Consider the following 26,791-nt stretch of genomic DNA (forward strand, 5'->3'; position numbering starts at 1 on the left):
GGCTAGGAGTGATAGAACCCCGGACCGAGGCTCGGGACAGGGGGTGTGGAGACGGCGCACCCGGAGAGCGGGATGTCCCCCCACGGTGGTCTGTCTTTCTGCGGGACCTCGTCCGGTGCCTCCGGGGTTTAGGGAGGACCCGGTCCAGCTGCTGGGGAGCCCGTTGGGCGGGGTATGGGGCCGGCCGGGACAGGAGGGGCCTCTCCTCCGTGAGCCAGGTCCACGCCGCCTGGGGGCTGTCAAAGAAAAGAGTCTTACACTGGATGATGACCTTGAGCCGGCCGGGAAGAGGAGACCGTATCGGAGGCCCATTCTGCAAAGCTTCTGCTTGACCTCATCGTAGGTCCGGCGTTGGGCCTGCACCTCCCTGGTATAGTCCGGGAAGACCATTATCTTGCTGTTCTGGTAGTGCAGCGGCCCCTGTGCCCTAGCTGCCCCAAGAATGGCGTCTCTGTCTTGAAAGTTGACGACTCGCAGAATTATAGGTCGGGCGGGGGCCCCGGGTGGAGGCCTAGGTGCCAGGGATTGGTGAGCCCGTTCAACAGCAAACCATGGTGACAAGGCGTCCTTGGGCATCCAGGAGCGCACCCAGGTCTCCACAAACGTGTCAGTGTGTCCCTGCTCCACTCCCTCGGGAAACCCCGGGAGGCGCAGGTTGTTCCTCCTCGATCTATTTTCTGTGTCCTCCGCCCTACGGTGGAGCTCCGAGGTCTGGGTCTGGAGGCGAGCCACCTGGGTCTTAAGCTGGGTGATGTCGTCCTCCGCCGTGGAAATCCGGGACTCTGCCTCAGTGATGCGCGCTGTGGCATTGCGCAGGTCCTGGCGATTGAGAGCCACATCCACCCTCACTTCGTCGATCTTGGATTCCACGGAGGCCTGGGTGGTGCTTATCGCCTGCAGGATGGTGGAGAGATCTCCCCCCGGCCGCTCCCGGCGTGCCAGGTGTCCCGCCCCTTGGGTCCCGGTCTGACGTGATAAACTGATCCATCTTCGTTTGAGTTGAAGGGACTGGATTCTGGACGGGGCGGCTTCTGCCCATCTCGGAGTGGGCGATGGAACCGCTGGGGAGTGAGCGCGGGAGGGGGGGTCCCCCAGACACCTAGACCTTCAATGCTCGGGCCCAGGCGTCCAAGTCCAACCCCCTTGGGTCCTAGGCGAGGACGGAAGCGAGTCACGACCTGACACCACAAGCAGGGCTCCTCAGCAAAGGGCACCCCTTCCACCCACCCGGCCGGACCCGGCCCTCCCAGCAGAAGCAGCAGCTAACAAGTGGCGGAGTTGCAGTCAGTACGGAACACCCGGCACAGCCCCAGGGGCCAGGCATTCCAGGGCCGGTGGCCCAGCAGCAAGAGGATGCCCCCGTCTCCGCGGCGCTCCAGTTCACTAGCACCGGGTAAAGTGCTCAGTTAGGTGTAGGAAGGGAGCCAGTCCAAGGCCCTGTGGTCCCAGGCCGGTGACGTCGCGCATGCGCACCTGGAGGGAAGCGCACTGCGGGCGGGGGGCCGGAGCGGCGGTGTCCCTACTCCGCCTGCCACCAGACACGGTGGACGATCCCCACCCCCCTGGTACGACCGCCACTCAGGCTGCCACTCGGCCGGGCGCCCCCGGAGCCCAGGGCCCCGAGAGGCCAGTCACCTCCCACCAGGCCGAACAATCAAAGGGCAGTGGGAGACAGTTGGAGGGAGCTCGCCCAGCAGGGCCCACCACCACACCATCGGAGGCACCCCAGAGGGGTAGGAAATGGGGGGGGGCAAAGCACAACCCTGTCACCCCAGCCGCCACCCGATCTAGTGGCCGGTCCCCCCCACTCACCGTCTGTGCAGGTCGGAGGACTGTCCCCGATGTCCCAGTAGGCACACAGCTGCTGCCCCGAGCCCCCAGGGGAGGACACAGCAGTCAAGAGGCACAGCTGCGCTCCACGCGGGCTGCAAGGGGTGAAGGGTGACCCTCTCACTCCAGAGACCCCAGCAGCTCTAGTCCAAAAGGCCACCGCGGGCACAGGCACGGATCCCAAAGGATGGCCCCCACCCAGCCGGCCCGCCGAGCAGTAGAGTCAGCTGCGGGTCCGGGAAACAGAAGCGCTGCTGTCCGGCAATGACAGCCGAGGTGCGGCAGACCCAGATAGGTCCAGCACCACTCCGCCCCCGTAGGCACCAGCTCAGGCCCCCACAGTCAGGCTCCGTCCCAGCACCGGAGGAGTGTGGGGGTGCCCCCGGGGGGGAAACGACCACCAAGAAGGCTCCGGCGGCGGGGGTAACTAGTGTGGCCGTGGCAGGGGAGCGCCTGTCTAGGCGTGGAAAGCCGACAGGGCCGCTTCAAGAAAGCCGAGGGAAAAAAGGATGAGCCCCACCTCCACCGGCCCGCTAAGCAGCAGGATCCACAGCAGGTCCGAGCGGGGCAGGGAATTAAAGTGCCGCTGTCCGACAATGACAGCCGAGGCGCAGCGGGCTCAAACAGGTCCTGGCACCGCTCCGCACTGCGGGGGCACCGGCCCAGGCCCCCGCGGTCCGCCCTAGCACTAGAGATCGCGGAGGTGCCCCCCGGGGGAGACGTCCAACAAAAGGCTCCGGCTGCAGTTTTGACCGGTGCACCCGTCTAGTCACGGAGAACCACCGGGGCCACCATTTTAAGTGCCAGGACCGAAAGAGGGAGAAGGACGAGTCTCGGCAAGTAGAGGTCCGATCCGCTCTCGAGAGGGACCGGATCGAAGCTAGCAGTATGGGGAACCAGGATCTGCCCCTGGAAACGGTAAGCTGCAGCTGAAGGCAGGCGGATGCCAGGCAGATGAAGGTGGGGTTTCAGAGCACTCTTAGAGTGCGTCTGCCATCATAGAAATCATTAATGAAATGCGAACCTACATCACACGGGGTCACCTAATGCTACTGTTTTCATTGTTCGTTTAAGGTTGACTATATGAAAAGTTTTAGCGAGGATTTAAAAAAAAAAAATAACTTCATGAGACCCACAATTCGCAAGCAAAGACTGTAACAATAAGTATTTCAGCAAAATTTGCGAACAAAGACTGTAACAATAAGTATTTCAGCAAAATGTTGCAGCTGAAAGACAGTCTTGGTGAGCTGGCTTTCTTTGACGTGAGCATACTTATTTCCTGGCACTTCTTCAATTGCTGCTCCGTAAACCCCAGCCCTTCCACAGGTCTGTCAACTTTCAGCACCTCAGGTCTGTTTCCAACGGTTTCGGCTGCTCTCGCCGGGCTGCCGCCAATGACAACAGCGCGCGTCCACCAGATTGCAGCTACTGCAAGCCTTGCGGCTTCTCCGTCTACTGCAGGTCTGGCTGCACGTCCAGATGCCTGCAGATTTTCTTCATCAGGCTCTCGTGATGACTGTCACCCGCCCTCCATTACAGTATGTCACCTCATGTCCTTCAGGCGCCCATTTCCTTCCACCGGCTTCTCGTATTTCTTCCCACTTCCTGACATGTTTTCACCAGCTCCTAATACTTTGCATTTCGAGGGCTTTAGTCGTTGAATTCTAGCAGTCTATCCACAAATAGTATATATTTTTTAAACATCTAAGCCCCGTCCTTCAAGGACATTATTAGATTTATGTGAAGGGAGCCTGCAGGCGCCCTGGTAAATCAGCTGAATGTAAACTTCTGCGCCCTTTTCTTAATTATAGTCTTGCTTTCTCTATATCAACATGAAAATTGTAGTGTTTTGCTGAAATATAGTGGAGAAAAGTATGATATTGCTTCTCGCCGTAATCCACAGACTGCATAATGGGCCTGGAAGCACCTCAACAGCATAAATAAGAAGCATTGGCATAGCCAATAGGTCTCGCCTTTGGGACCTTATAAGTGTTTAGCTATGCAACAGTTGATGTTGTTGCACCAAGGATATTGTGCTGGATAACTAAACACTTATAAGGTCCCAAAGTCGAGACCTATTTGCTATGCCAATGCTTGTTCTTCAATGGTATTCCTTGTCTCAGTTTGTTCATCGTGTGTTTGTCCCTCCCCGGGAGCAGAACTCCTTTACCATCTCTCTGATTTGTTGGTTGGTTTCTATTCTTCCACAGATCACTTTTAGGGAACATGTTTTTTCTTTTTGGTTAACCTCTTCTATGCCCATGACGAGATAGTCTCGTCATGGGCAAAGCGCAACCGAGCTCCATGACGAGACTATCTCGTCATGGACCCCGCCCGCTAATACAATGCCCGGCACAGAGGGGGGAAAGGGCGGAGCACTGAAGGGGTTTAGCACTCCTGGAGAGTTTGTTTTTTCTGTCTCCCACCTTCTCCCCCAAAATGCCACCCTGCGCTGTGTTTCTCACTCGCTCCATATGCTCCTGTTCCCCGTTTTGCTGTCACCTTCATGTATGCCTCCCTGCGCTGCGTGCTCTTCTCTCCCCTGATCCCTGTGCTCTGTGTTCTCTTCATGTGTGATATTGCCCACCCCCTCACTCCCACCTACCACCCCACCCCCCCATTTGCTCCTCCGTTACCCTTATCAAACATGGTTCTTTCTTTATTTATTACCTTATTTTTTTAAATTGTTGCTTTCGAGCAAAAATATTTTTTTCTGTTTATCGGTCAAAGTAGTATCCACTTGACTATCTTGGATCGGAAAATAAAAAATGAAAGCACATGGCTATCTTGTACTTTGAATGAAGGCATTTGTGAAAACTATGGAAAAGCTTGTTTGTTATTCACAAAAGCATGGTTAGATGTATTCTACTTGCAACAGTGATGTTCATCAAAGTGCTCAATATTGCAGTTGTGTCACCAATAAGAAGAGTAGGAGTAGTTGTTCCAAAAGAAATGTTGGTGCATGGGAATTAATTGATCACCCACAAGCTCTCAGCTTTGTGTTTATTGATCTACATTTGGGATGCCTTGCCCTCACATTCTTACATTTCTGAACTTATACCTGGATGACCCAAGTATAAATGGAGCTGAAAGAGTGGGATGGAGCATAGACCATTCGTTTAAGGGGATGATGAGGAAGGGATGTCTTCACATGGAAAAAAATCAACAAGGAGCAAGCAAGAAAAAAAGGATTAATAGTGAAATGTAACTTTTCCCAAAACCTAGGACTGTGGATCTTCCACAGTGCAGATGATCCTCGCCCGTGGCCAGAATGCAATGGGAAGTGAGGAATCACATTGAGTAGGTTTTGGGGTTTTAATGAATGCACCTGTTCTTCACAAATCTCTGAACTTCTAGCCTGTAGACCCTGGAATTTCAGCTTTTATTTTACATGTTCACAAGCACAATAGCATGCCACAATTAAACATAAAGTCATGATATGTGCAGTTAGAAAGGTACAAACTACAGCTATACAGAATTTAAATTCTATTCTCGGAATTGTGACATTTATGGTCTTAGGACAATTTTGCGATCAAAATTTCAACTCCAAAAAGTTTTTATTTTTATCTTTTTAACACAGACTTTATTAGGTTTCCATAGACTGTTGGATATACATCATTACTAAATCACTTTGGTAATCCATTGCAAAAAAAAAATTACAATATATCCAATGTACATAGTATCATTCCAAACATTTACAGCACTAAACATTTCTTGTATGTAGATGCAGGTACATGCCGATTACATATGTAAGAACAAAGTAAGATGTATTCGTTGCAAATAGGAGCAAGCAGCTCAACCCCCCCCCCCCTCCCGCCCTAAATTTGCTTGAGTGGTCTGGTAGATCATTGGCGTATGCATTGGGAAATGGGAGCGAAGAACCAATGGGAGGGGTGCGCCGGCCTCAGAGTGGTAACCTAGTGTGTAGTAGTCTATTGGGAAAGAGAGCCTCATTTCGTATGTTTCCTAGGCATCAGAGGAGAATGATCTAAGTTGCTCTAGTAGGTGAGCCCACTCCATCGAGATGGGCTTCTTACGAAATGAAATGAAAAGAGGATTTATTGAGCGCGATAGTTACCCTGAGGCGTCCCAGCGCTAACGGACAGGCGTGTGGGTGAGAATTGCGACACGTAGTCTGGTTTATTAAAGAGCAAGGTTTTTAGCTGTTTACGGAAGGAGAGCAGGTTGGGCTCTGATCGGAGATGGAGGGGGAGGGCGTTCCATAGTTTGGCCGAGTTATAGGAGAATGAGCGGCCCCCACATCTAACTCTTTTGATCCTGGGGACAGTGGTAAGGAAAGAGGAGGTTGATCTGAGATGTCTGTTTGGTATGTAGGGGATGGCCAGTGATTGATTAATGAGAGCGCCGGTTGTCCAAAAGGCTCAATGGATGATGCATAGGCTGTTGAATTCAATTCTTTGCCTTACTGGTAGCCAATGAAGATACTTCAGTCCGGATTTGATGGAGAGTCGACGAGGGATCTGGAGGAGGGTTCGGGCTGCGCAATTTTGAATGACCTGGAGCTTGTGTAGAGTGGCCCCCAGGTAAAGGGCATTCCCAAAGTCGAGGCGCGACAGGATTAGACCTTGGATCAAAATGTGTCTTGCCTGGAAGGGTAAAAGAGGAAGGATTTTCCTTATGAGCCTGAGCAGACCAAAGCACGTCGCTGAGAGTTTGGCTGCTTGGCAACTAAAGTTAAGAGATTTGTCCAGCCAGATGCCTAGGCTCTTGATTGTATCCTTGGTTGTGGGGGCGGATCCGAGGCAGGTGGGCCCTCTGTATTCCTCATGCTTCAGGGCCTCTCTCTCTGCAGTGGTCCATTTTAATACTTCCTCTCCTCGTGCCCCTTCTCTTGATGCTGTGTGGGATTTCCAGCACTGTTGAGCATCCTTTTTACCAATGTTAGGGAGAGGTCGGTGAAGCGGCGCAGTACCACAGCTTTTCTCGGGAGTGGAGACAAACTCAGGATACAAACTTCAATAGATAACCAAGGTGGATTTCCGGATAGGTGTGACCGGCCTGCAGTAACTTCCCTCCAAAACCATTTCAAGGAGGGACATCACCAGAGCATCTGAATCAAATCTGCGTCGGGCAAGTGGCAGCGGGGGCACTCCGAGGAGACAGAGGGGACCATTGCATGCACTCAGTGTGGTGTTATGTACGCTCTGTGTAGTAGTGAGAGCTGTATAAACCTGAATTTGACATTGCGGCAGACTTGTTTGGGATAGTCAAGAATAAGAGGCCGCTCTTTGTCTGTTAGGACCCTCGCTATATCCGTCTCCCATTTCTGCCTGAGAGAAAGCTAAGTGACTGCTAAGTTTTCTCTCAGCCCCCTGTACTGCCATCTAACCAAATGGCTCCCATGTCCCATTGTATATAGTGCTCGCAACGATTAGAATATAGGAGGCTCTTGATGTTCCACCAGCCAGTGTCGACGGATAAAGTGTAGTATGCTGGCATGAGTCAAGAACAAGTATCAATTCAAAAACGTTTTCTGGGAGATTTTAGAGGTTTACTTCCATAATCCTAATATTTGGTGGGCTTTCACCTACATTTAAAAAAAAAAGTTTGCCAACATTCTGAAGTAAGTTTTGAAACATCACAAAGCAACGCTGTACTACTTTAGTCTCCTGCACTCTAAATAACATACAATTGAAAAAAAGCAGGATTTGTAGTACAAAGCAGTAGTTTATTGCGCTTTGCTGTCGCCACTGGATTCCTGTCCAGACACTAAAGCTGAAAATGAGGTAATTAAATGCAATGAATATAAAATGGTACCGATTCTGGACACACAAAGGACCATAGGTAAGAAATTACCTAAACCACATTGGAAAAGGGCATTTTAAATCACGTTTTTTATGTTTTCATATATTGTGAGTTCCATATAATATGTTTGGGTCTCAGCTGAAAAAAAACATAAGAATAACTGCTGTAGTAAGCGTGTGAGTGCATTTTTGTGAATGTACCATTGATTTCTATGTGTATGTGGAACGCCTATGATGTGTAGTTTGAGAGGTCTATAGTGCCTGTATTGCGGGTTGAGTGAGCCCTGTAACTTCCTTGCTAACCCGCTGCAGTGTTTTGTTAGCCTTTTATGCACCATTTGGTCTAAAGCATTTAATAACAATGATTTGTAAAAAGACCATGTTAACACTGAAAACATTGGGCACTATTCACAACTATTTTTCTGTTGCTGGGTGTGACTTGTTTTACTCCTGAATCTCCAGTTATACGTCATGCTTAGTCATTGAAGAACACCTTATGTGTTTTCCCGTGTTGATGTTTATTATCACCAATCCTTATGTAGTCTGATTGTCCTCCCTTGCTATTTTAATTCTGGAATAAACTATGGCAGTCTAATAATTTTCTTTGGGTGTTTTTTGTTTTCTCAGTACAAGAATGTCCAAAGGTGACAAAGAACCGTTTTTAGTGAAATTTATTAAATCTGCAGAGAACTCAGATTTCTTTTTAAAAGCCTATGAGGTAAGAATGTTTAACAGTATTTAAAATGCACTTTCCTTTGTATCTTGAATTTCATTAGAGGGGTACCAATGTTGTGTCTGTAGACAATGTCTTATTTTCTGCAGGTCTTTACTTTAAGACTTTGGAAATCTGCCTTGAATCAAATTATCACAAGGGTGTACTTTTGCTCTTTCTGTATTGCATAATGAACACAGGGAGTTGTAATTGAGTAAAGAGTTAATGTCACCCTTACTTACTTGCCCTCAACATTGAATTGGCAAAGGGTTATGGGTTACACCTTTTGTAGTCATATCCTTAATTTGATTCACAAATATACAAACACATCTCCTCAAAGATTGATATTACAGAAGTTAAACTTTAAGTTGTACTTCTTGATGGAAATGCTCTTAATAAAGAGGTTTGAAAGAATGTACACAAATAATTGTTTAGGACAAAATACTCAATGCGTATTGAAATTTTAAATGTCACTCAAGCTAAGGTATCTCAATAAAGGACAATAATATGTTTGATTCTCTATAGAATAAGTCCGAATTATTGCTCTATCCTTTAACACAACAATAGCACTCTTCTTGTATGTATATACTATTTGTACAGTTCAAATCTAGTCAAAGGCATCGGAGCGCTGTGCATAGTCAAAAGCAAAGATACAGTCAGCTGAAGCTAAGTTATGAGAGTGGAGGTGGATTGTTACTTCGTTGTGATATATTGTTCTTTAAATAGGTGCTCTTGCCTAAATAATATTTCTATCAATACTTCCCTATGATTGGGGTAGTGCTGGTGGATACAGGGATGCTTTGTCTTTTCTGTTTTTACACTTCTTCGTCTCAGGCTTGATATGCTTCCTGCACCTGTGCTGAAAACCACCTGTGGTGATGAACTTGTCAATAATATAGGAAAGAGTGCATTTTTTTTTTTTTTTTCAAAAAAAGGTCTCTCTTCAAGTATTTTTAACATATATTCCACAAAAGTAAATGCAGCAATAAACTTCACACCCTTCCAGCTGGAACCCTCCCTCCCACCCTGATCCAAAGCAGGTTGAAATTGAAGTCAGATTTCTATGTAACAACTAGATTTAGGCAAAAGAGCCGAAAAAGAGAATTGCTACGCAAAAAAACCCAGAAACAAGAGAAATCAGAAGAGCAATAGAGTCATATGCTTATATTCACATTACAATACATAAGGGTCTGCCCTACTGCCCGTAACTGTATTCCGTGAATCATTCAACCCAATTGATCCACCTCTTTAAAGGAGCCCAGATTTCAAAACCTCTTTTTTTGGGCCCTGTGTCCCCTTCGTTCATACACCGCCATCTTCCATCGGTATACTGCGAGGAGTCTGCCCAGCCAGTGGTGTACAGAGAGAGTTTCAAGATCTAACCAGACAGCGGCCAGACAGAGTCTTAGTGTGATCACAGCTGTGAACACAAAAATCTGGGTCGACCAGGACATATCTTGATTACTCACACCTAGGATTATCACCTAGGTGGTCAGATCAAGCACTAATCTCCGCATATCTCCCAGCCGCTTAGCAATCTCCGTTCTGAGAAAATCAAGTTTGAGGCATGCTGCGAACATATGGACACTGTCAGCAGCGAAGCACCCACAACGTGGGCAATGGAGGCCCGAGGACCCCCTGATTTTGATATTCGAGCTGGCGTGATATATAAGTTGAGCCAGATTTTAAAGCATTGTACCTGAAGGGTAGCCGAGATAAATTCTGTCTGACCCAAGAGGAGCGAGTTCTCACATTCCCCAGTCCCAGCTTGTAGGAGGTCCTGCCAGCGATTCATTTGTTTTGCCAAATCATCTCCCATTTCCTTATTTAACAGTTTATATTTTGTAGACAATGTAGGCGGGGATCTCAGCAATATATCCTGCAGAGGGACCCTGGAGAAACCAACTATTCCTCCTGATTTTTCAACCTAGTAGTCCCTTATTTGTAAATACTTTAAAAAATGCCTGTTTCCCAGCCTGAATTGCTCTTTGATTGTGTCAAAAGGATATATCTCTCCTCCCTCAACAAAATCCCCAATACTCTTCACTACCCTCTCATCCCAATACTTCATATATCCGTCATGAAAAATAGCTGGCAGGAAGTTGTTATTAAGCAAAGGGGTGTATCTATGGGACCTGCTAAGACCAGCTTTCTTCCGAAGTGCAGTCCAGACCTTGAAAGCACCAATCAAGACCTTGACTCTGACCCTCTTAAAGTAGGCAAAATCAGTATGGTGCATAAGACAGCCTCTAGTCTCCATTCCAAATATTAATTCATATATGGAAACAGTCGGCTCCTCCTCTGGTTCTGCCTTGTCCCTACCCAAAAGTCCAGCCATCTGTTGAATCATTGCTGCCCAGTAATACAGTTGGAAATTTAGGACCGCCGAGCCTCCCCGGTCTCTTGGAAGAATCATGAATTTTAGAGCTCTTCGGGGGCATTGACCGGCCTATAAGAATCTAGAGATCAGCTGATTAAAACTTGGAACCACGACTTATCGATCTCTATGGGGATGGCTCTAAAAAGGTATGAGATTTTTGGTGAAAACACCATTTTGATAACATTTCTTCTTCTTATTAATGTAAATTTCTGATTATTCAATCTGTCAAAATCTGTTTTGAATTTCCGAAGTAGTGGTCCCAAATTTGATTCATAAATTTTCTCTACATGTGCCGTGACCTCCACACCCAGGTATCTAGCATTCGGGGTTATTCGTTCATCATCTAATTGTACCTTGTTATTTGTCACAATTTGTGTCTTACTATGGTTAAGCTGGTACCCCGAGATACCACCAAAGTAGCTTGCCTCCCTTTCAATTTCTATAAGAGCATCCCCCGGGCTAGGAGTAGTTATGGCTAGGTCATCTGCACAATTTAAAATCTTGGTATTTCCTCCCTTATTATGCATAGCCCGAATACCTTCATTCCCCTCTATCTTCCCAATTAATGGATCGATATAAAGGGCGAACAACAGGGGGGAGCAAGGACACCCTTGTCGTGTGTTACCCGAGATCTTAGTTGCCGGAGATGCTATCCATCACAGCTACTCTGGCAGTAGGTTCCCGGTACATGGTCTGTATAGCACTGATAAACCCCTTGCCCAGACCTTTCCTCTCCATAATTGCCCACAGAGAAGGCCAGGAGACCCTATCAAAGGCTTTTTCATTATCTAACAAGATTAAAGCCATAGGGTCTCCAGTACCTTTGAGGAATAGAATTGGGCGATAGTCCTTCGTATATGGTCAATCGTGCCACGTCCTGGGACAAATCCATGTTTGACGGGAGAGACCAATTTCTTGATAACTGTAGCCAGTCTACTAGCTAGGATTTTAGCATATATTTTAATATCACTGTTAACCAGCGTGATCGGCCGATATGATCCCAGCTCATTGATGGGCTTCCCCTTTTTCGGAAACACAACTATGTTAGCCGATTCCCAGGATTCAGGAGTCACCCCCCCTAATTGTGCCCCTAGAAGTATATCCTGCATAAATTTAAGTAGTCATGGTGTGAATTTTTCATAAAATTCACATGGGATTGAATCCGTGTCAGCCGCTTTACCTGTTAGTATTGAGTCAATAGCCCTTCTTACCTCCGCCTCCTTTTATTGCTCTCTTCCTCCTCGGTAGGGAGGCGTTCCCGGGACAAGCCCGTTATATATTCTTCTATTGCTATATTCTCAGCGTGAGTGTCCTCTGTATATAGCCTCTGATTAAAACCTCTGAAATGCGGAGCGAACTGCCGCTGGTTCAGTGACTAGGCCGTTAATCGGGTCTATAATTTCCGCAATTCTCCCCTGCACTGTCTTTTCCCTGGTGCGTACTGTCAATACATGACCCACTCTTTCGTTGCTCTCATATACTTTGCTACGCCAAACCACAAATCTTCTTGCAGATTTCTTGGCTGAAATTTCTATGATTGCCGATTTCCCGACCAATACTCTAGGTTGTGCTGTCTCCCTATCTCGCCCTTCAGCTATCGTTTATATCCGGTGTGTTTCAGCGGCTGCCAGTTCCGCATATAGCTCTTACAGAAGTTTCTTCTCCTTCCTCTGAATCGCCCAGCCATACTTAGACTGCCCCCCCCCCCCTTATTCCAGCCTTGAGGGCATCCCAAACTATGTGAATATTAGCACTCCCTAAATTCTCTTCAATTAACCTGGGGATCCAAACCTCCATATGTTTAACAAAACCCTCATCGCTGAGCATAGCCTTATTAAACGTCCATCGTGCCACCGGGGAGGGCCTAGTTTGGATTTTCACTTCTAATACCAGGGGGTTATGGTCGGACATGACTAGAGTATTTGTATATTTTGCAGCACTGCGCTAGCTCCTGCGACACAAAAATATACTCCAGCCTAGCGTGTACTTGATGTGGCCCAGAGAAATACGTATAGCCAGGGTCGTTGAGTTCTTGGATTGCCCAAACGTCTGACAACCCATGTAGTGAACATAGTTGCGATAAAGAGCTAAACACTTTGGGTTTCCGGCTTTGGTACCCCTGTTTTATCTTTTTGACAATTAATATTTAAGTATCCACATATTATTAGAGGAATCGGCCAACCCACCAATTAAACATTCAGCCATTCGAACAGTGCCAGGCCATCAAGAACAGAGCCATAGACCGAGCACAGGGTAAACATGCTATTTTCCAAGCAACACTGGGTAATCACCCATCTCCCCAATTTATCTAAGCTAGCCCATGGAAACCTAGCTATCCCTTTCTGTGCCATGACTGCCACCCCTCTTGTCTTTGTTCCCCGTGAAGTACTGGAGACCAATTGATAGCCTGCCAGGTCTGAAACCTCCCCTCTGCATGCCTCGATATGTGTCTCCTGAAAGCACACAATTTGACCCTTCAGAAATTGGACATCCACACTCACCCTGCGTTTTTTTCTGTGGGTTATTTAAGCCACAGATGTTAATAGATGCTATTTCTAAGCTTACCCATTCATCCAAAAGTTAGCTTTCCAACATGCCCAAATCCCTCTTCTCATTGCCAAATTTTCCCATAAAAACTCTTTGGATCACCCCCCAACAACCCCTCACTTAGGCAATGAAGGTCCCTAGGCCCTTGTGATGCCTCCTGCTGTATCCCTAGCTGTTCTCCCTCTAAACTTAACCAAAAAAGAAAAGAACCCAAAGAAATAACCCCACAAAAATAGAAAGGGGATCCTTGTTAGTCTGGAACCAGAGAAGACATCCTCATACCACCCCCAAACACCTACCAGAGTGAGAATTAAGCACTTCCATTGTATTATTATGCTATTTTCGTGATATTTCCTGCAGATACTCCTGTGCTAGTATCTCGGAGGTAAACACCCTCGATGTTCCCTTAAAAATGACCTTGAAGCGTGCGGGGCTCATTAAAAATACCTCACAACCCTATTTCTGTAAGGGGGTGATTAACTGACGGAGCCTCCATCACCTCTCCACCGTAGTGTGACAAAAATCCAGCCTAACAAAGGAGTGCTCCTCAGCTGACCGCCTGGCATCGGGTATAGCTTTTCGAAGATCGCCTGACGCAAAAGAAAATTGCCCAAAAAAATAAGAATAGCCCTAGGTTTTTCACTTGGTCCCCCTCTCTTTCTCAGCATCAGAGGAAATTGGTTTACCCTATGCACCTCCGCCTCCCAATCCCATTTGGCCAATTCTGGGAATGCCCCATTGAATAGCCGTGGGACAAATCAACTAATGTCACTGCCCTCTGTGTTCTCTGCAATGTCTAGGAGTCTCAAATTGTTCCGTCGCTCATGATTTTCAAAATCCTCCAGCTTCCATAGCTTCCATTCTGGCTTCATTTGAGATAGCTTGCTGCCCCGTAGCCTCGGCCCCAGCCTCAAGAGCCACAATTCGTTTTTCTAGTGCTGTTGTGCGTTAGGCAATTTCAGAACAAGCTTTATTGACTTTTCGAATGGCCCCTTAAAGTTTCTTCATCGCCATGTGAGCCCTCTTATATTCTTGATGAGCCTCTGTTTTCATCTGCTTAAGTGTTGAGTAAATTAAACCAATAGATGGAAGGGTTTCTGTTTTTGATTCTGCAAACAGCTTGGCAGCTTTGAGCTTTGAGCTGTGTTCCAATTTCCTCCGTCTCATCAGTCTCCATCCCAAAGTGAGTGGTGGAATAATCCCACTTTAACTGGCTCGCTTGGCTGTGATTGGAGTCTGAGACCCTGCTTTCCCCCTGGTTCTTTTCCTCTTCTACCAAGTGGATGCCCGCCTCTGTGTATCAAGTCTTGAGGGAGGCCTGTCACTGTCTTCTTCTGTGATTTCCACATCTGTGCCCTCATTTTCACTGGTGTTAGAGATGTCCGACTCGTCGGTTAGAGAATAAAAGTTATCCCCCTCCGGAGTCACTACGCTTTTAACAAGTGCGTGGGAAATATCAGATATGTTTGAATCTTGGGAGTTCTGAGCAACCCGATCTCCCTGCAGTGCGGAGTTTACTTGCTCCATCCGGCTTGCTTCCCCCCCCCCCCCCCCTTTCGGCCCAGTTTCCTGGCCCAGGGGTCATGCTGTCCATACTAATGTTAATGTCAATGTTTCCCCCTGTGAAGTTTCACAGGGCAGCCTAACTTTACTAGCAGCGGTTTGCAAAACTTGTCCCCCAGCACTCACCGGATCCTTTGCAGTTTTGGAGGCCTTAGTGCTGCCTCCATCCTTCCTCGCTGATTTTTTTAAAATTTTTTTTTTAATTATTATTTATTTATTTTAGAGTGAATAATCAGGATGGCGTACACACCTACTCGCCTACAACCCTTAGGGCCGGCTGCTTTGCATCCAATGTTCATTGCATGTCTCAGCGTTTCCCACATCCCGGAGGTCGGGTATCGCTGTCATATACATACCAGAGTGCAATATCTCTAAACATGACTGCCGCCCACCATGCATATTCTTATAGTCCATTCCCTATGTGGGAGCACAAAGTTTTCTTCTTTAAAAATCACCAAACTTAACATCAACACCCACCTCCCCCCTCCCACAACTCTTGAAAGGTCCTGTCAGTTGCTCCCGGAGGCTCCCCCTCACACTCAATACCCACTCTGGTCCTATCGTCCAATGGCTCTGTTTCCCCGAACCGCTGCGTGCACATACCAACCGTATCGCATACCCCACTATACCCTCCAGTTCTCGTTGCGCAACATGGTATGCTTGAACCCCTCTGCGCGCCATAAGTTAGAACTGCGCTAGCTGTCGCAGAGCACTCTTAGCCTGCCTCTGAGTCTGGAGCAGGCGCCTCCTCCTCCCCCGCACTAGGACCTGCACCCACTTCCCCACTCCTGTGAGAGTCCGCATACAATCCCCAAAAGTTCTTTGGTCTGCTCCTCGGAGGGAGCAGTTCACTAAACCGCTCCGTCTGTGTACAGCAGTATAGTTTCCTCGCTGATTTCTTGCCGCCTACCGGTCCTCGGCCAGAGAATATCCCAGGCACTGTGGGTTGTTTGGGCCTGGTTGCCAGGTTGACAGGACGCTGCTTCACGATGTGCGTCCTGCGCTGATCTCCACCTCCTCGTTGGTCGGCTGTCTGAGTAGCGTCCGCGCTCTTACCCTCTGTAAGCGTCATCTGGGCAGGTAGCAGCCCCTTTGCTCCTCCGGTCATTCCGCCCTCCTTCAGTGGTGGTTTTTGCTTCGGGCGCATCTTTGCGCACCACGAGGTAATCCCGTCCTTCCGAGATGGAGCCAGCAACCGTAAAATATCCCGGACCCGTAGGTACGTTTTACCCTTTGTCTCAAAGATGCCGTGAAGAAATTATTTTGCCGCTCGCGTGTTTTCTTTAGATATTCGCTGTGTGCTTAATGTTTCCCACATGGACTTGTATTGTTTATCGGTGCTCTACCAGTGAGCCTTCCTCTTTCCCAACAAGCACAGTGCTTCATCTGACCCCCGCAGCGCTCTGCAGAAGTCAGCGTGTCTAATTTTCAATGGCAAAGCAGTGGTCAGCTGCTTTAGTTTAATCAGTGGCGGCCGCACGGCTCATATTCCTCCTCTCACAGCACTATGCTCACTTATTATCAACACGGGCAGCGCTTGCTGCAGCACGGCCCCTGCTTTCATATTATGAACATGGGCGCCACGCTTCAATAAAGCACATCGCCCTTCTTGATAATATGAAAGCGTGCGCTGTGCTGCAGCATAAAGTTTATACTTCATCACGGCGCCCACTTGCATATTATCAACACGGGCGCCACTCTTTAATAAAGCGCGGCATGCTTGTTGATATGAAAGCAGGCGCCATGCTGTACCATAAAGTTTCATAACTTTTATACTTCAACACGGTGCCCGCTTTCATATTATCAACACAGGAGCTTGTTGACAATATGAAAGCGTGCGCCAAGCTGCGGCATAAAGCTGGAAACCGCCGCATTCAGAGAAGCACTTAATCCATTTCTCTTGTCTTGCCCCTAGGACTTGTCATGATCTTGCTCCTAATAAAGAACCTACCAGCAGAAGACAGATCTCGGCAACAGCCCCTGAACCCTTTGAGCTATGCTCTTGTTTTTTTGGGGCTTCGGAAGGTAATTTTGTTATAGAAGGGCTGCACGCATTCAAAGTTTTAGCATATAGCTATACCCCGGCACTCCAAAGTTTTTGTGATGGTGAAAAGTATATATCACAGATTTGTCATAGACAGTTCAACAATTCTTTAGTGAAAACACTCTGATGATATTGGGTGCTATTCTGTTGTCAGAAATTGAGACCACAGTGTGTAATGTCCTTATTTCAAAAGGAAGAACATCATACGGAGATTCTTTTTTACAAAATTTAATCTCATACGTGACATGAGAATTTCATGTGGTATACTTAACATTACAAGGTATGAATAAACAAGTCAAGTCCATCAAAACATTTCAGAATTGGATGAATATTCTATATTCTCTATTCTTATTTCAGAAAGATAATACTTCGATGTGAAAGTCCAAATGATGAAGTTGGTTTCTTTCTCCCAAAGACAGCCGACACGTGTTTCGTTACTACAAGTAACTTTATCAAGGCTTAAATGTCATTTGCGTTAGTGTTGAAGTACACCGAGGGCACAGTGTTGCCCGAGGAATCGGTGAATGGTCCGTTACTATTGAACCAATCCTTGGTTGGATTTGATCCTATCCTGTGTGCTGGTGTTAATGAACACCATAAACACCGGTTGGTCTTTAAACGACTGAGTGTGATCCGTTTAGTGCTGGATCAGTCCTTCTTTATAATCCCTTTTATGTTAGTGCATAGACTGTATTTCAATTGGAGTTGCTTGATAAAAACATTATTTGCAAAAGTGCTGTTAGTTTCTCTTTTTCTGCTCCTAAAAAGCGACTATGATAGGTCCTTGTTTCCAGCAAGCAGCGCGCAGTAAGTCCGGCTCCGATTTTGGACCCAAGGAATTACTACAACACCAACCACCCCACCCCCTCCTCTTCCCCCAAGAGTGGCAGATTCCACAGAATGAAAAGATTTTTACAAAGCAATCAACAGTTGACCTTTCATCCGTACGAAATTCAGTGATACTCACCTCATAAGCCTTCAGACATTGCACTTCGCAAAGTTTGGAATTGTCCGGGAAAGCTGGATAAGAATACTGACCTGGAATTACATTTAGTCCGTCTAATAGGAAAAGAGTCCCTGGGCTCTGTGCACACTATACCTTTGTATGTTATAGTATATACAGAGACCGCTTCCTACAAACACTACTTCAGGAAACGGTTTCTGTTGGCAAGGGAATAGGAGGGGTAGAAGATGGAATTGTAAATCTTGATTTCCTCCTCTATCTTGTTGATAGAAATCTTGTTGTTGGCCTTGGTGGTAGCCATAGCTAAATGGTCGCCCCCTGAAGTGTTCGGCCCTGCCAAAAAGTGGTCGCAACACTTTCTTGAGAGCGCCTTGTGCCTTATCCAAGTTACTGTAAGTTGCGACAAACTTTGACAACTCCTTCAGAAAAGGGGTCCCAAATAGAGGGCCTTGAGCTATAGGGCCTGAATCGGACGATGTGAGCTCAGTGAACTTTGGGTCTATTTTGAGGAGGATGGAGCAGCGCCGTTTGCTGGAAATGGCGAAGTTTGCATTGCCAAGCTGGCAAGTAGCTCTTGGTGTCCAGCCGACCTAGACGTCCGGGTCTTTGAGGTTGCCGACTCTTAAGCGTGGTAACCTAATTTAAGAATTTTAGTTAGTAGGCCTCAGACGTCAAGCAATTTATATTGACAGCTGCGCCAAGCACGATCAAGACCTTTTTTCGGATCTTTAGAATACTTATTCAAATAGGTTACTATTGTGGGGTCCAACTAAAGGGTTTCAGTGACCTTGCTGGGAAGGTCTGGTCTGGAACATTCGGAGCTTAGGCGAGCCCTGACCTCTTTGTCGAAGTCTTTTGAATATGAGACTGCACATCATCCACTACTTCCTGGGGGGCACACACACACTGTAGATCTTGGTTGGATGATATCACCAGGCTCAAAGATGAGTACCCTGGGTTACTTCTGGATGCTAATATGGCGTGCCTTGTGCTTGCGTTTATTAGGGCCAGATTAGTCTCCTTGACCTAAGCTCTGTGAAGAAGTCTGTATCACCCCGTATTGGTTTGTGAGTCGTGCGGTAACAGGTGGAGCGCTATAAGCATGGTCTTTTGCCATGGAGTCCTCAAATTTCTCCAAAGCCCCAGTGTGGGGTCCCTTCGGGTATTTGTGCTGGACTTGTCTGGGGGGAGGGGGGTGGCGAAGGGCCACCCTCAGTGATCAAGGAGGGGGCGGGGGGGGCGCTTGGAATCCAACCTTGTTGCTTGGCATAACCACACAGGTCAATCAATCATTCAATTAGTCAGGAGTTAAAATTATCCACTTATAGGGTATCCAGGTGGCAGTTAGCTTTGTTAATGGATTGTTGCACCCCACCATCCTGCTACAAGGACCCCTCCGGGTCGTCCTCCATGTCCTCATAATATTCATAAATCTCACTGTCAAGCAGATATCCAAATGCTTCAGGAGGGTAGAAGGACAAATGTGTAGGAAGAGGTGCAAAATATCCACCATTTTGTAGCAATCCGGGGGAGTAAATCAGCTAGCACCCCAATGCAGACCAAGTCTTTCCACCTACTGCAGCAGAATTATATGTAGAGCATGGAGGGAGTACCTGCAGAATACTCTAGGCAGAGCCTATGCCTTATTTTACAACCCTGGGAGAGTCCTAACCCACCAGGGTGTCGCCGGGGAGCGAGCAGACGAAGGGCTGAGAGAGAGAACAGGAAAATGCATTTCACTGCATTCACAATGCACCCGCAAGTGCCAGAATCGGCAATCTGGCCGTTGTGCATGCGCACGGGCTTCCCTTTCATCGTAGAACAAGCATTGGCATAGCCAATAGGTCTCGCCTTTGGGACTTTATAAGTGTTTAGTTATCCAGCACAATATCCTTGGTGCAACAACATCAATGTTGCATGGCTAAACACTTATAAGGTCCCAAAGGCGAGACCTATTGGCTATGCCAATGCTTGTTAATTTAGTTATTTATTTTGCGAACAAACAGTAAACATTAACAGTAAAGCAAAGTAAAATAGGCCACTGTGTAACAGTGACTTATTCGTATTTGCCCCAAAAAAGAAAGTACTTGGAAAAAAACAAAAAAATTCAGAAATTAAAAACCTGATATAAAACCATAAATCGAGCCACCATCACTGGTACTAAAGTGGGCTACTGTTAGGCTGATGCGAATAAGCAAGTCACTCGCGTGAGTCCTGTCAAGGGCTGAGGAAGGCTGGTCCGTGGCCCTAGGTTTCATGATGTAGTGAGCAGAAGTAAAATGTGAATGGACTCTGCAGGTCAATGAAGGAAGATGCCAGGCTGAAATGTATCTGTGTGTGTAGATACGTTTACAACTTAGTATGTATATAATATTATATTGTGCTTTTTTGAAAAACCGGAGGATCGTGAGAGAGCCGCACCTAAATGCACCCGCCTTTAAGAGACTTTGGAGCAGTTGTGGGCTGGACGAAGTTAATTCCTTTGTACGAATTGCCTTCATCCTGCATAGATTCATGTGGAGGCCTGTCTGAGAGTTTCCTAACTCCGGCTGCCGTCACAGTTTGTTTTTCTCAGCAGAGATAACATTCTTTTGTCTGTTGCAGCTCTATCTGTGGAATTTAGTTTTTTCCTGTGAAGTGTCCAGTCACAGCATTCTGATACAGAAGAGGGGGGGAAAGGGTCCCTGTAAAATTGATTATCATGCAGACCCCTGGTTTAGATTAAGAACGTAGTAATAGCTTTACCAGCTTGTATAGTTGTAATCCGCTTCAATAAGCCACTTCCAATACCCTACCCAGATTTTGCACTGTTGCCTCAGGCTTCTTTCTCCCATGTTTATCCTCCCCTCTGAAGGTATGACTTGGTGGGTGCTAGAGAGCCTGGTTGCAAGATGCCTGCCACTCTTTGAGGCTCTGCAGGCTTGACGGTTAAGCCGAAATTCAACTGTTCATTGCAGCAGACATTGACGCATTTTAGCGTGTGGGGGCGATTCCACAGCTGGTTTGGGTCTGGAAAGCGCTAATGACGCTGAGACAATGAGTGCCAGAGAGTGGACAGCAGGACAGAGCTGCCAGTGTAGCCCTAGCATGGAGGGACTGCGAGGTACGTGACTACACTGCAACTCCTCCGGTGATAAGAGGATCGCAGCCGGCGAACACAGGAGCCGGGTATTGGTGAGCGGTGCCTAATGAGGATAAGCAATCGGCTGCGAAGGCAAACCGGATGACACAACAAGGGAAATAGTTTCCGCGGCCAGGAGGGAGGTGTCGTCGGCATTCCTGAGGGGGTCTGGCGGAGCCGGCCCGGTGCCACCTGAAAGCCGGATGCAAGGAAGCTACTGGGGCTGCCGCAGTGACAGCACAGGCTCTGAGAGCATCTGAAAAAGCTGGTGCTAAAACATACTTGGGAGATGGGTGGCCGCCGGAGAACGACTCAGCCGGGGAGAACGACTCGGCCGGGGAGAGGAGGACCTGGCAGCGCGCTACACTCAAGACCAGTGCTGCAGGGCCTCGTGAGCAGCGGTGGGGCCTGTGATACAGAGGAGCTCTAGACTATTGTAAAAGACAAGCGGGCTGCCTGGGCCCGCTAGATAAAAAAAAAAACGCGCGCTCCTCGCACTGAATGTAAAAAAAAAAAAGTTTGACTAGGAGAGGAGGAGGCAGCAGGGGGAGGGGAGAGAGGAGGGGACCTGCACTTGTTTCCCTTGCGGGAGCAAGCAGGAACCATCTGTTAGTTACAAACAGATGGTTTCAAAGCTCGCTCCCGCAAGGGAATCGCCAAACGTGCATGCGTTGCCTTTGAAAGCAATGCAAAGCGTGCACGTTTTTGGCAGAAAAAGGGAATCGATTACTAAAGGTCTCCTCCTAAGCAGCGCATACGCGCTGCGTAGGCGAGACCTAAAAAAAGAGGACAGCATGGCAAGTGACCGCACATCGTTTCTCTCTTTCTCCTTATCCACGTACAGAAGCGGGCATGGTAAGCCACCCTGCTGGGAGGATTACGCTCCCTCTAGTATGCATGGGACGTCCCCTGAAAGCTGGAGACACGGAATGAAAAGGGATGAACACGGCGATAAGCAGACTCGTTGAACACAAACATTAAACTGCAATTATATATATACACAAACGGCGTGTCACAAATACCATATAAGTATAGGTGAGATTATGGCAAAACAACAGTAATTACTCCATTTGTTTAATTTAAGTTATACACGTGACTTTAATATTGATCTTGGGAAATGTAGTGTTTTAAAAAAGTTTCATCTGGTTGGCTGCTGAAAATAAAGAGTAAAGAAAGAGAAGCATAATCAGTGCCTCTGGTCCTGACATAGAATTCAAATCTCCTGATAAAAGCAGCCTCATCAAGTATTGTGTAAGTACTGTTGCCAGTGATCCAACTTCTGTTTTTGTAGTTCCTTTGCTCTGGGTGCTATACTTTAGATTAGCATTGAACCCAGTGGGTAGTGTTAGCAAATAAAAGAAGTGTTGGCTGCATTCTGTTTTATTCGGATGTGTTCAGACCTGCAACGCTTAAAAATCTTTTCAAGATGTAGATCAAAGTCTGAAGCTGATCGATTAGTTTTGGTACATAAAGATTTAATTTCTGTTTCCGGTGTTGAAATGTGCTCAGGAATGCACACTATATACATGATGCAAGATATATCCACAAAAGGAGGTAAGGTGAATATCAGTCACAAAGTTTTAAGAATATATGAAGTTATGTATGGAGCACCAACACTTTGTAAAAACTGCCTTCACCCACAACAAGTTGTGGCATGCTTCATCATAGGGCTGTTACTAAACGCCTCTGCGCAGACCAACGATAGAGGCGGAGCAATTGGGAGGGGTAGACAATACAAACAATAAGAAACAGGAAAAGAAAAGGATCCTATATAGTTGCAGGCAAATAGTGTTAAAACTGACTAAGAGATATCATCATAACAATTTTATTCCTTGATTTCCTTGTGAGGTATAAAAAGGTATAAAAATACCCTCGGATGGTGGTGGCGTGAGTAAATTATGCACTCCCCACCCCTCCGTTCTGCATAGAGGTCAACATGTTTCTGCCGGATTCTGTCTCTACCGGCATTCATCAGGACAAACAGGATCCCTATGCTACCTTTCCAGTTATTCTAAATCCCCCTTGGTATTTACACTGTACTAAGTATTACTTTACCTGCAAGTCTGGAGCAGTCTAGTACACTTACTCATCAAATGACATCGAGTTTATTATGATGAGCGCTAGAATAGGCACGGGAGTAGAGGGGGAGCCCCTGTAGTCACACTTTGTCAAGGGTGGTCAGCCGCCACCTCATCTGTCTCTCCGGGTGCCGCGTAGGTCGCCCTCTGTTGATGTTTTTAGGAGAAACAACTTAGCGGAGGGGTGGTGAGTGCATAATTCACTCACGCCACCACCATCCGAGGGTATTTTTATACCTCGCAAGGAAATCAAGGAATAAAATTGTTATGATGATATCTCTTAGTCAGTTTTAACGCTATTTGCCTGCACCTATTCAGGATCCTTTTCTTTTCCTGTTTCTTATTGTTTGCATTGTCTACCCCTCCCAATTGCTCCGCCTCTATCGTTGGTCTGCGCAGAGGCGTTTAGTAGCAGCCCTATGATGAAGCATGCCACAACTTGTTGTGGGTGAAGGCAGTTTTTACGTGTTGGTGCTCCATACAGAACTTCATATATTCTTAAAACTTTGCGACTGATATTCACCTTACCTCCTTTTGTGTATATATATCATCTTGGAGGAGGACAAGGTAAGGTTTTATCCTTCTCCCCCTTCTCTTATGTATTGTGAGAACACATGATGCAAGCCCAAAGAGATGTCCAAAGATTCTGAAATAACCCAGTACCCACAGAAATGACTTGCTCACTATTTTGGTAAGCACAACCTTTTCTGTAGGGATCTCTCTTGTGGTATAAACTAGGTGGGTTAACTGGTGGGGGTCTCCAGTGCCTGGTGAAGATGGCATAGTCACTGGAGTTAGTGCTCAGTAGCACTAGGCTACCATGGATACGTGGTGGCTGACAAAGGTGCCAGTTTACTCTAGGTGTTATAGGTCATAGGTAGTAGTATGAATTGGAGTTCCTGAATCTCCACATACAGTAGGATTTTCTGGTGCCGGTAACAGCCATTAATTAGGGGCACTGGAGAGTTCCATATTCGCTGTAATACTGATAGGGACCAGAGTCTCCTTGTTATGTTTTCACCTGACAGTTTCCTCCTGATGATAGAATGAGACCCTTATCCAAGGGGTGAAGAGGTAAGATTTCTTAGGATTTTCCAAGGTCCACATCCCTGACTAAAGTAAATGATTGGTGAATTGAACTTCCTTCTCAATAAATCTACAATTAACAGATACAGTGCATAAAGTAATTATGTAATTAAGCATATACTGAAACTGTACCATAACAATTCATATACTTTTGCTTTGAATTGCAAAGATTAAGGAAGCAAAGTATTCATGGAGATTTGCTGGAACTTGGAGAATGCTGTTTGTAACTGTATGACAAAAGATGCCAAAGAAACTAAACGTTTATTTTTCTTAAATGTTTTTGATAGGCAATCAAAGAATTTCAATCGGATGAGTTTCTTCAGACCATTGATGAAGAAGAAGCACTTAGTATAATTGAGAAAGACAAATCACTTTATATCTGTGACCCGTTCAGTGGCAATGCGTTCGCTCATCTCCACAAGGTTGGTTTCCCTCGGCTCACGAAATGATTTGTTCAGCTCCTTTTTGACACTATAAGGTGAATGGAGCATGTACACTTTTGTCAACATGAGACGTGATAGCACCATCACCAAAGGGTACGGTAAGACCAATTTATTTTTCGAGGGGGCGTCATTTACTCCTCTCTGTCTGCCTGAGTTTTCTTTATCCTAGGTGATCACCTAATATTCAGAGTTTTAAGATATTAGAGGAGGTGGCCTCACTCACGAAATTTGGCATGCTTCATCACCGGCCACCTCACCCCACCCGGGTACGTTGATACCACCAGGGCGGACTTGACTTCACGGTTGTTGAGGGAGTTCTTAAGATATAATAGTCTTCTGGATAAAGTTTTGGCGATCCAGTTATAATTTAAAAATACCTCATGGTATACCACAAGGATTACCTTTCATTAGGTGGTACCTTAGGTATGGATATAAATACTATAAAGTATAATCAGTGAATGCGATTGGGTGCAATGTCCCCAGCATCCATCTGGTTTGCAAACAACATGTTTCTGCCATTCATTGGTCTCAGGGATTCATCAGGGATCAAAAAAAGGATTCCTCGCTTTCTTTTAGTGTGAAGAAATCAAGGCAAGATCCGACCTTCCTTTTCCTGTATGTTTTCATATATCACCTAAGAAAAGACAAATTGGCGGAATATTCTCAGACATGCCTTTCGTATTGCAGCAATTTAAGTCATATTGTCATTCATAAGGTGGCACACGTGATGGCAGTGACACTGCAAAGGCAAACGCACACCATGCCAATCAAAGTGTTCAAACATACACGTGGATCATATGGAGCATACATGCAACATTCTGTGGGTGCAGCCCTATCGTACCCTCTTTGGGTTATTTTTACACTTCTTGGTCTGAGTAGGGGTGGCTACTCCTGTAGTCACATACTGAGAAATATATGTAGAGTTTGTATTAGAGGCAAGAGTATTGTGTAGGTTGATTGTCTCGAATATAAGATGTTTTTAGGAGAAACAACTTAGCAAATATCCCAATAAAAAGGTTACTTTGTTCTGTGTCCTAACCCACTCAGCACAGTACTATAATACAATACCCTAATTGCCCTTTTAATCTACATTTTTAACAAAGGTGAGAAAACCCACAAGAGTTAATACGGGTCAAACTTTTTCTCCATATCCTTGTGCTTGTAAATGTAAATGGCCCCATCCAACTTACTCTGTTAAGGAGATGTGCCTGTATTTTTACCTAAATAGGCCCCTTACTTCAGCCAAATGTGGTACCTGCCCTTTTAAAATAATACCAATGAATTGTTAAGGAGTACCTAGCACTTCCTGTACTTATTTACTAAAAATGAAAACTGGTATTTTATGGCTGAAATGTGCGTGTGTTAAGGACACAACAAGCTTTTGTTTGTGAGAATTAAGTAAATTAAATAGGTGGCTGCTAAACTGATGTTTGGAATGCTGGAAACCCCTTTTTATAGAGTATTCTCCTTCCCAAATCTTGGTGCTACAAGGAAGAGACTTAACACCAACAAAACTGTCCTGTTTTCAAGAAATAGTCAAATCCCTTGGGCTCCCAAAAACACAGGCATTCCACATATGCCTCATATGTCGACAGTAAGCCACCTCCAAAGAGATAAGCACAAGTGAGAGGTGGAGAACTCTCAGCTCTGGGTGTCTGCCCGGGAGCAGCTGGAGGGCTGCCTTGAGAGGAGCCAGATGCAACTTGGAAACACACAAGAGCAGAGAACTCCCGCAGTCCAGTCTTGACATAATTATGTACTATACAACTAGCCCAATATCTTAATCTGGCAAAAAGATTTTATTTCTTAGAACAGCCCATACCAAAACCATGCACTTCCACTACTGCACTGGTGTGTGCACGCGCATCAAGGTCCCAGTGCAAGACAAATCCATGGGATCCAGCAGATTTCATGACTGAAGGCCGCAGTCCAACAATACAGGCAAATTAAGTCACGTAGGAGGAGGAACCATGTCTCAAGTGGGCTAAGCTCCAGGTTTGATGAGACATCCAGACCCCTATGTCCCAAATTACTCTGACCATAGATATGCGATGCAGCTTGTATTTCCCTGGCTTGAGCACTATGCTTCAGGTCTTGTAAAATGCAATATGAGTAGTCATAGACTCTTTTATGTTATCCTTTTCAGCTCTGTTAGGAAAGGGATTTGGACTGTAAGCTCCTAGGGCATCAAAGCCTCCAAAGGCAGACCGTGCTGCAGAACAGCTGTTTGTACTTTAGGGTTCAGTTAGTTAGAGTGT

The 26,791-nt window shown here is 46.4% G+C and overlaps 1 protein-coding gene across 3 annotated transcripts in view; it reads left to right on the forward strand.

The window, feature by feature from the left end:
• The window catches only part of TOPBP1 (DNA topoisomerase II binding protein 1), a 377,252-nt gene that overhangs the window by 14,506 nt on the left and 335,955 nt on the right, over positions 1-26,791 (forward strand). For all 3 annotated transcript variants that reach the window (XM_085630675.1, XM_085630678.1, XM_085630676.1), the window contains exons 2-3: positions 8,223-8,313; positions 24,378-24,512. In XM_085630675.1, the coding sequence (XP_085486801.1) occupies positions 8,230-8,313; positions 24,378-24,512 (219 nt within the window). In that variant the 5' untranslated portion in view covers positions 8,223-8,229. The remainder of the gene's footprint in view (positions 1-8,222; positions 8,314-24,377; positions 24,513-26,791) is intronic.

Source organism: Triturus cristatus, chromosome 10 (assembly GCF_964204655.1).
Source record: "Triturus cristatus chromosome 10, aTriCri1.1, whole genome shotgun sequence".
NCBI lineage: Eukaryota > Metazoa > Chordata > Amphibia > Caudata > Salamandridae > Triturus > Triturus cristatus.